Source organism: Populus euphratica, unplaced genomic scaffold (genome assembly GCF_000495115.2).
Source record: "Populus euphratica unplaced genomic scaffold, PopEup_1.0 scaffold82.1, whole genome shotgun sequence".
NCBI lineage: Eukaryota > Viridiplantae > Streptophyta > Magnoliopsida > Malpighiales > Salicaceae > Populus > Populus euphratica.
The window spans coordinates 149,615-159,792 of NW_011499961.1; the positions used below are offsets into that span (position 1 = coordinate 149,615).

Genomic DNA, 10,178 nt, shown 5'->3' on the forward strand with positions numbered 1-10,178 from the left:
GTTTCTCGTTGACCAATTTTTCTAATGACAAACAAACACAGGAAAGTTTGGAAAGTGATTTCACGAAAACTATTTTTCAGAAAACAAACATGGCCTATAAATTACTTTTTTTTCCATAAAAAATTACTGATACAACCCATAACAAAGTTTGGGCCATGTAATAGATTACTTTTTTTTCCATAAAAAATTATTGATACAACCCGTAACAAAGTTTGGGCCATGTAAACGTCCCTTCTAACACTCCGCATTTGCTGGCTAGCCGCTAATAATTAGACTATTTAACACGCTGTTGAGATCCATGATCGATTTTTGCTCAAATATTCCTTGAGCTAGCAATGCAATTTCACGGCGGCCTAAATACTGCTCCCTTAAAATTTATTTTTATTTTTATTTAACATTAATTATTTTTATTTTTTTATCATTTAATTTAAATATGATAGTATTAAAAATATTTTTAAGAAATTAAAAAAACATAATTTAATATATTTCTATAAAAGACATTTTGGAACTCAAATTATCACAACAACACTTCTAAATAGGCATTTAATTGGGTCTAAAAAGACATCCTTTTGAGTTCACCCCTACTAAAAATAATATGAGAAAAATATACATTCAATCGTTACTGAAATAAAACAGACTGAGCCCACTAATTAACAGAAATAAAACTATATATCAATTAAAATATATAGCTTATGGCACATCACGAGTGGATATTGAACTTTACATATATAGGTGACTCAACATATTGGATAACACTCATGGCACAACGCGATCCCTTACAAGTTCATGCATAAAGCAGCGGCAATGGCCCATTGCCTATATAACACGCAACCACCAACTCAATAAATCTTTCGGCTTATCTCTTAAGATTCCATGAACTGAGACGGAGGCGGGCTTGTTTTTGTCTTCTCGGGACCTGCAAAAGTAGATTTTATGACAAGCACCATAAGCACAATTGCACAAGACCAGTCCACATCTTATTAATTCAGGTTTAACAAGAGAGATTCCAAGAATACATGCCATAAACCCCACGAATCTCCACTTCTCGCCATTCTTGCACAAGGGCACAGCAACAACACATCAAATGCGACAGGAAATCGTCAATAAACCCTCCCTGCCAAAGAAGTTGGTAGGAGTGAGGGGCAACTCTTGAGGAAAACAGATCTATATTTTCAAGATGAAGACTGGCTAGGAAGTAGGAACAACAGGAGATACTCACAAATAGAAAATTATAGCATAAAACATTGGTTGTCAATGGATTAGCGTATTACTTTTACATTTATGCAGATGATTTCAGGGTTATGTGATGGCTTAATAAACTTTCAATTGGACAGTTTAGAACCATTTAATATCAGCATCACCTTACAAAATATGCTCAATGCCAGCAACTGCATTTAGAATTCTGGACAAAGGCATTGTATTTCACTCTATTATTACACGATATACACACAAATACTAGAGATGTTCACCATCCAATGTGCATGTTTCTGTAAACTATGGGATACCCAAAGAAAAAAAAATATCATAACCATGCAGCAGGAAGGTAGGAATTACCGTGATATTCAATGTTTTGCGAAGCTCCCTTCTAACGCAGCAAGTATAGCAACAACACGACAACATCATTGAATATGCCATCAATTCATTACAAGCTTCCGCTGAGGCTGATGATCATGAAAATAAAATTACCAGAGAAGCTTCAAAACACTTTCAAAAGAATGATTTAGAATTTCAAGTTTCCAATAGTTTTTGCAATTGAAGTTGATAGAAGACAAGGAAAACATTTCAAATCTGACATTCAAAGCCTGTATTTCATCAAGCTATTTAAATCTAATACCTGAGCTACTTTGTAATATACCTTATGTCTGCAAGTCCAAAAGCTACTTTGTAATATTGGGACAATATTTTCTTCCCTTAAAACCAATTGTCACATAAAGTATATGGGATACAAAATCAACATCAAGAGCATTAGCTCCCATATATGGTCTTTGACTCTTTCTAAACTCCCCCTACAGTTGTGTTGGAAGCAAAAGTTCTGAAAACACTTGGGATTTTTGTTCACAACAACTCTACGGAGTAAATTAACATGTGGAAGTTATGCAGAACCCTCCAGCATTAGAAGAGAGAAGGGAAAACCAACTCTCTTTCCCCTCAAATCCCTTGATTGGCCATCCTTTGTGTTTCTCCAAACCATTGCAAAAATAGCTTAGTAAACCTATGGTCGTGACTAATACAACTTGGCAAATGTAACAGGATCCTGACTAAAAAATTAAAGCCACTTACATATATGCCTGTTCTTTGCCACAGTAGCAATCTTTGCAAATGTACCACAAGGATAGAATAAAGTCTTTATACCTGAAATTGAAAAGGATTCTTGTAAGTAAAAGATTTGCTAGGTCCTTTTGTTGTTATCAAGCTCAGTCATTTTTTGACAATTATTTCCTTGAGACGACTTCAGCAAAAGTACAAGAGTACATGAAGTCCAGAAGAATTGAATAAGTAAAATTGAAAGATTTGAGATGCAACCTAGACACATGGGATAAGATGTCCCAAAACATGAATGACACTTGAAAATTTATTACATGTCTTGAATAGTTAACAGTTTGTGAAACCAAAACCAGTTTTTTCCATCAACAACAATCACAATTTAAATCTTCATTTTTGGTGATCACTCGTGTAGGAAAGGAAGAGATTTTAATATAACATTGCAGCAAACAGGAATGAAAATTAAATAAACAAGAAGTTAGTTGCAATTTATATTATCATGCATAAGGAAAGTAAAAATACAATAAAGAGATTGGTTTTTCTAGCGCAGAATTGTTGGTCTGCATTGATATGAATATGAAATGTAAGAGAGGGATAGACAGCATGAGGAACATAGTACATCCAAACTGAATAGGTGAAAAAAGGTAATATATCATTGATTCACTACTGCATAAAACTCACTAGCAGAGAACAAAAGAAAACAGAATGCCTCATAAGACATACACAGATACGGCTCTGAACAACAACCGAGTAAATCTGCATGCCATTCTTCATGATGATGTGAACCTCTACTTGACAGCAGATCATCTCTTGATGAAACTGAGGAAGTGTTTCTGCATAAAAAAGTACGTCATTGCCATCAAACTCTTTGAACTACCCTTGGTTTACAGAAATTGTGAAGGTTATATATTTCATATAGCACTCAAACAATGACCATTGAAATACCATGGCACGAAGGGAGATGCATATAAAGAAAAAAGGAAAAGAAAAATTGGAACCATATTCCTTTCTGGCATTTCCAACTTATTAGTGTCAATCTTTCAGGACTTTATAGAATTTAAGAGAATTCAGTTTTCTTGGAAAAACCACACCTGGTGACAGTTTTGAAAATTGATATAAATTTCAGTACATATTTATGGTATTAATTTATAATGTTGCAATCAAATTGAATCCCTTCTATTAAACCAACATAAGCAAAGCTCTTTACCAAAAACGTGCAAAGCTTGTTGCAATGGAACTATCTTAAATATCAATTCAAACCAAATCAGCCTTTTGCAAATGAAAAGTCCAAACAAAAACCAACTCAATGTGCTTAGATTATGTTTTTGGTTTATGAATAGAGGTTGGGACCACACATTAATGCATGACTGTTTACAAACAACAATTTCATCGAAACTCCGAAAACATAAATTTTTAAGGATATCTAACCTTGAAGTTTTGTGAGAATCACTTTTTGTACTATAATTGTCATCAAATGAATGTTTGTTCTCACTAACATCTGAATATGTAGGCTCCAGTTTCTTAGAACTTTTTGTTGATGAACTCTTCTCCGGAAGAGAAGTTGCAGCAGCAACTTCTGTGACCTCAATCAAATGCTGAATTACTTCACATTGGTTCACATCCAAATGTGCTTGCGATCTTTGTAGTTCAAGCTGAAGCTTCTCATTTTCCTTTCTTAGTGCTTCATTAAAACACATGTTTGGATAGGAACAAGAGAGAGTCTTTTTCAACATCGTGGTGTGTTCTCCTGAGCAATCTGGTTTCAGGATAACATCTTGCACCTTTCTGTCCTCTTCATCTAATGTGTACTCACGTTGATCCCTTTCAATATCTTCCAGTCTCTCCTGCATACAAGTGAAAAAAAAATCTCCTTAGTAGAGCTTTTGTGGTTATAGCATATTTTATAAAGGAACATGAAATATTAACCCATTCCTTTATGGATATGAGACAGAGTGGATTATCATAAATTGCTGGGGAAGCAAGAATAAATGCAGTTGCTTTTTTTTTTTTTGTGAGTGTGTTTGTGAGGGAGACAGAGAGTTTTTGTTCAGTGTGCATGTGATTGGGTGCATGGGAAGGTGTTGTTTGGACCATTCAAAATAGAGCCAGACAGGAAAACTACATGCCAACCAAGTTTCAACAAGGAAGTTCTTGCATTTTCAACTCAAAGACTCCCTCGCCCTACAAGTGGAACCATTTTGTGGAAATCCAATCCTCATTCCCTCAATCATTCCCAAACAGAAACATGGATACCCACAGAAAATGCATAAAATACTCACTGCAGGTTAGCTTACCAGAAAACACCAGCACAGACTGTGAATTTAATTTCAAATTTCCATCTCTATGTAACAGATTTCCAAATTTTGAAGCCATTTCAATAATCCAAAATTCCCACCACTTGCAACAAGATAATGACTCGTGTTTTAGCGATACAATGTACAGTGAACCAAAAATACATGCACTGGGAAGAAGACAGATAAATAGGTCCATTGATTAACAGAGCTGTAAATCTAGTGCTCACAAGCAAGCATGATAGAAAAGGAATAAGCAAGTTTCATGAATTCATTCTCCCATCATTAGAGGCTAGATGTCAATAAATAACCAAGGAGTTTGAGGAATGAGGAGGAGGCAAGCCAGACATATATAATCAAAGCAACAAAAGATGGAGACAGTTACAGATATCACAGCAATAAGGAACACGGCAGCAAAAAAAAAAAAGAATAAGAACAATAAATGATACCCGGACTCGAGAATTATCCACAAGAGTAATGAGAGGAACAAGCCGCAAGTACCGATCAATCTCATTCTGTGCCTTTCTAAATTGATACACAATGTTCCACCCCATTGCAAGCAAGTAAAGATAGCTCCTATCCTGACAACTATTGACCAAAAGATAACTTCTTCTCAAAGCATCTTCAAGCTGCTCCAATGGTTCCCGCGTTTCGGGATACCTCTTAAGCTCCGAGATCTTCAACTGCTCCAACAAGTTCCCAATCAACTTCAAATGCTGTGCAAACTGCCGGCAATTCTTCTTGTGCATCCGTGCTGTAGTTGCAGCTTTACCTATCATGGCTATTAACCGCACTGCATCAATGCCCGTCAGCTGGACCACATTTGCCACCTCCCCAAGATGCTCCCACGTTGCCATTTTCACCACTCAGGCAACCTAAATCTTACCTTACCTGTAGAAAAAATTAACTATCACCACTCCAAATATATTTCTTTAAATCTTCAGCTACATTACTCAAAACTGTTTACCAAATTGAAATTACTTGACTGCATTTTCTCAACGCCATCATTGCCAAATTGAAGCAACCAAAGTTTTTTCTTTCAACCCCATTTTTTTTTCAAATTTAAATCTTTCTTCAACCACCCCAAATCTAATCGTGCTCGTACAAAGAGTCACATTAATCAGCTTCTTTTTTGTTTTTTACAATCTCAAGTTTTATACCAAATTGAAGCTGCCTGACTAACATGCCAAAATTACAAAACCAAAGCATAAATAGGTGAGCTTTCAAATAAAAAATTTCTTAGAAAAATGCAGTCAATGTCGAGAAACTAAAAGCATTATCAATTCATTTCACCTTTTGTAAGCCAACTTCTTCAATATTGCAGTAATTTTTTTCGCTTGCATCACTTTATATAACGCTTACTTCAACTTCAAAGAATTCTTATGCAGAGAGTATCTGGTTTCGAGCCAGATCAAGATCAAATACTAGACTTGTTTACTAGATCTTCAATTTTAGAAACAAACAGCATGACCGTTCAAGATCTTTAAAAGCTGAGTGTAACGGTGTAACTGACCGTTTCAACCGCCACAAAATTAAGCAAAAACAGCAAAGATAAATACATAAATAAATAAATAAAGATAAAGCAGAGAGAGAAAAAAAAAGCATTATTATACATTAAGCTTCTTGAATCACTTTTCAAAGTAAGTAAAAAAGAAATAAAAGCTGAAATAAATAAATAAAAATTCAATAACACATCAATTTCTTCTTCTTCTTCTTCTTTTTTTAAAAAAAGAATGTTCAAATCTCCATTGACCCACCTTTTTTCGAACTCTCTCTTTTCTTCTTCTAATTTTTCGCAAATAAAGAGAAAAACTTCACCGGGAATTCAAAGCCTGCAAGAGAAAACAAAAGGCTTCAAAATCGCATTGCAAAAAACTGAAATCTTGCCTTTGAAGAAACACTATCATAAAAAAACAAAATAAAAAATGCTTGTGGAAAAACTCACCTTCCTCTCCATGCAAATGCTAGTTCTTTTCGTGAAATGTGAAAATCAGTGAGAAGAAGAAAGAAAGCATTGAATTCCGGGGATCACAGGCATTGCTTTGCGGAAAAGAGAAGAAAGAGGAGCTTCTTTCTTCTTCCTCTGAACGAGTTTTTGGCCTCTTCTGAGAAAGAAGAGATTGTCTGTGTGTGTCAATGTTTCAATCGCTCACAGTAACGGTGTTGTTTGTCTTGTGAGGTTGTGAGTATTGAGTGCCCGCAGACACACCACACAAGCACGCCAGGCTAGCTAGCTAGGTAGTAGGAGAGGAGTTGGGTTGAAGTACAGAAATGCCCTCGTTGAGAATTTTATATTACTAGAAAGGACACTTCCTTTTTTTGAGACGACGGAGGGTGAAGGGAATAGCAATTTAACGAGCTCCAGCTGGCAGTTGTCGTAGTAATGGAGGGTGTCTTCTTCTTCTTTTTTAAAGTAGTAGATTTGGAGGTATGCTCAACGCTCTGAACATTTTATCTTTCATTATGCATTTAAACCAATGCCGTGGCAATTTCTCGCAATCAAAATCTAAAATATCTCCCTGTTGAGAATAAGAATATGCATAGTATTGATAATTTAAGTAGAATTGGTGGAAGTTCGTATATATACACACATAAATCGACTGCTAGTAAGATGGTAAAGATTATTTTTTAAAATATTTTTTATTTAAAAATATTATTTTTTATTTTATAAAATTTATTTTTAACATCACTATACCAAAATAATTCAAAACATTATAAAACATTTAAATTTAAACAAAATAAAAATACATTAAAAATATTTATTAAATTCTGATAGCAACTTAATATTTTATGAGGTTAAACGCTGTCATATTTAATTTGATTTCAAAAGGAATTTAACCCAACGTATAAAAAGTTTTTCTTGAATGTTAAAATAATTAAATAAAATCATCGTTAAAAAAAAAAGTATATGATACCAAATTCGTTATATTGTGATTCTTAATATAATTATATTATATTTGTTAAAATATTTTTTATTTAAAAATTCATTAAAATAATATATATTTTAATTTTTAATAATTTATTTTTTTAACTACACAATAAAATAAAAACAATTAAAAAATTCTTTAAAAAACAATTTAGCTGCAAAAACAAAACAGAGTTAGCAAAAAGGGGGTATTAGCGTCAAAACAGTAACCTCCAAGAAACATAGGAGCAGCAAAACAATGCAGCTTTCAGTTTCAACATCCATTCTCTGGCAACTCCCATGTGGGACCCATGATGGTTGAAGAGGATGATAGAGCGCACATGCCGTCCATCACACGTGTCCCCCATGTTTTTTCCCACCCGTCTCCATTTTCATTCGCGACCATATAATAAAAATCAAATTTCATTATCAATGAATAATTGTTTGTCTTTTGGATGTCCATTTATGAGTACTGAGGTGGGATGTTAGTGGATCTTATACAGATATGCGGGGTGGGTCTGACCGTTTCAGAATCAATTTACTGGCCATTTGTGCAGGTTAGTGCGTAAAATATATTCCGTTTCAATTTTCTTTGAAAACGAGATTATTTAATTTCAATCACCATGCATAAAACATACGGGAACATGTTTTGAGTATATAAAAGTATCACACGCACATGATTGAGATGGACGGTCTAGGGGCTGATTCTCTCCATTTAAAAAAAAAAATAGAATAATGTTAGTTGGTGGTTTTGATATGATTTAAAACTAATAATACTATTTTCATAAATAAAACAAAAATGTAGATGACAATAAAATCATAAGCCAATGAAATGATACAACTTGATAATATCAATATCAAGTATTGATTAGAAGTTATATATTTTCCAATCTTATAGATATCAAGTAGTTCTCAAAATTATGTTTTTAAGACAAAAGTCATTACATTACAAGACCATAAAATTAAACAGGAGACAATATCTCTTTAAAGTCAATCATGTAATGGATTTGGATCTACATCATTATTGTATTATTATTCTAGTTGTTACTAGAAATATAAGCTACTTGTTCTCAGCTTCTAAACCTCCTTGCTAGAAGAGAATTATGATGATGCTAATATTTCACATAAGTCAAAAGGGGAGGAATTTACTATTTATAAGTTACATATACTTTCTATTTTCACAAAACACTCGTTTTTATAACAAAATTTACCACAAACTATAAATCTAAATATAAAATAATATATTTTGATGAGCTAACCATGTAGCAGATTTGAGCCAGTATCGTCATTAACATCATAAATAAAAGCACGAGTTATATTCCCAATTCTCCTCGCTAAGAGGATTATAATAATATTAATATCTCATATCAATTAAGAGTAAGAGACTTTGATGGCTTATAAGTTTTAAATAACACCCTTTTTTTAATGTGTGTTTTCAAACAAAATCAAACATGATGACATGAGTTCAAATATAGAAAAACATCTTAAATATGAGCATAAATAATGCATTTATATATTCCGAGAAGATCAACCGTCGATCTTTGTCTGCTCCAGACTTTATTTGGTGTCTTATCTTGAATGACAAATATAAGACTTTTATTCAAGTTATGCATGCCAAAAATTATGTGGTAGATCACTCATTTTTCTTTTCACAAAATTCATTTTGAAAAGGCATATAAGTTGCGATAAGTTGCCTTTTAATTGCATTGCTCTCATAAAAATTTGTAAATTTATGTAATTTGTATTCTCTACCATGATCCATTCGAAGAACTTTTATTGGTAGGTTAACTTCACTCTTAAAAGTGTTTCACACCTCTTAAAGACTTCAAAAACTTCATATTTCTTTTTCAATTATAACCATAAAGAAAGTGATTACATTCCATTAGAACATGAAGTTATTGGTCTATAGATATTGGAATGAATTGACTTTAATAGCTTCCTTTCTCTCCACCATTTTCTCGTGGAAATTGATTTTAATGTTGTTTGCTAACAATACATTCTTCATAAATTTGAGGAGTGAGAATTTTATGAGAACCCATCACCATATTCTTTTGATATAGAATTTTCAATCAACCAAAATTAAGATGTTTATAGTGAAAATCTCATAACCATTTTTTCTCTTTTAATCTCATCAAAAAGTATGAATGGATAATATTTTAAAGATATACAAGAAACAATCAATTATGTGTCATGTTAACTTTATCAATTAAACTCAATTTGTCATATTCAATTCTACATACTTTTTTTTTATATATATATAAATTGTATACCTCTATTTCTTGAAGCTAGTCAATGTTAAGAAAATCTATTTTTAATTCTAGAACAAATAAAACATCACAAATAGTATGGACAACATTCTTCTTAGTTTGGACCGCTACCATTCCTTTTCCTATAACATAAACTTTAGACTCGTCATCAAACTTCATAAAAACTTGATAAGACTTATCTAAATCAAAGAAGACTGGTTTTATCTCTACTTATGTGATTATTACATCCAATGTCTATATACCATAAAACTTGATTATTTTTCTTATTCATATGACAAGCCATCAATAAAGAATTTTTATCTTTCTTCTTTACAAAATTAAAATTTTCTATTACCATTACTATTTAAATTAGTATGACATTCAGATTTATTGTGTCTATAATTGTGATACATAAAACATTGAACATTTAATTTATCAACTGGTTTATTAGTCATTACCAAATCGATCAATATA

At 32.7% G+C, this 10,178-nt stretch overlaps 1 protein-coding gene across 2 annotated transcripts; it reads right to left on the reverse strand.

Annotated features, from left to right (window-relative positions):
• Positions 1-585: 585 nt before the first annotated feature.
• MCA1 (PLAC8 family protein) lies at positions 586-6,892 on the reverse strand. 2 transcript variants are annotated; one of them, XM_011044847.1, is made up of 10 exons: positions 6,499-6,892; positions 6,311-6,385; positions 5,847-5,948; positions 5,003-5,444; positions 3,691-4,106; positions 2,986-3,095; positions 2,281-2,352; positions 1,555-1,661; positions 1,021-1,114; positions 586-916 (listed from the first exon to the last, which is right to left on the reverse strand). In XM_011044847.1, exons 4-10 carry the CDS (start codon positions 5,408-5,410, stop codon positions 864-866), a joined length of 1,260 nt encoding a protein of 419 aa, XP_011043149.1. In that variant the 5' UTR covers positions 5,411-5,444; positions 5,847-5,948; positions 6,311-6,385; positions 6,499-6,892; the 3' UTR covers positions 586-863. The 2 variants fall into 2 exon arrangements, with proteins under 2 accessions (XP_011043149.1, XP_011043148.1); XM_011044846.1 differs by lacking the exon at positions 5,847-5,948 and having other exon boundaries at positions 6,499-6,891.
• Between the last annotated feature and the right edge of the window lie 3,286 nt (positions 6,893-10,178).

What these genes read in the sequence shown, in the direction of transcription:
- MCA1 (XM_011044847.1), bottom strand. Translation starts at nt 5,410, where the DNA reads ATGGCAACGTGGGAGCATCTTGGGGAGGTGGCAAATGTGGTCCAGCTG. An exon ending in GGCAAAGAACAGGCATATAT is followed by an intron (nt 1,662 to 2,280) that starts GTAAGTGGCTTT and finishes CATGATCATCAG; the next exon opens with CCTCAGCGGAAGCTTGTAAT. An exon ending in GGAGATTCGTGGGGTTTATG is followed by an intron (nt 917 to 1,020) that starts GCATGTATTCTT and finishes CTACTTTTGCAG; the next exon opens with GTCCCGAGAAGACAAAAACA.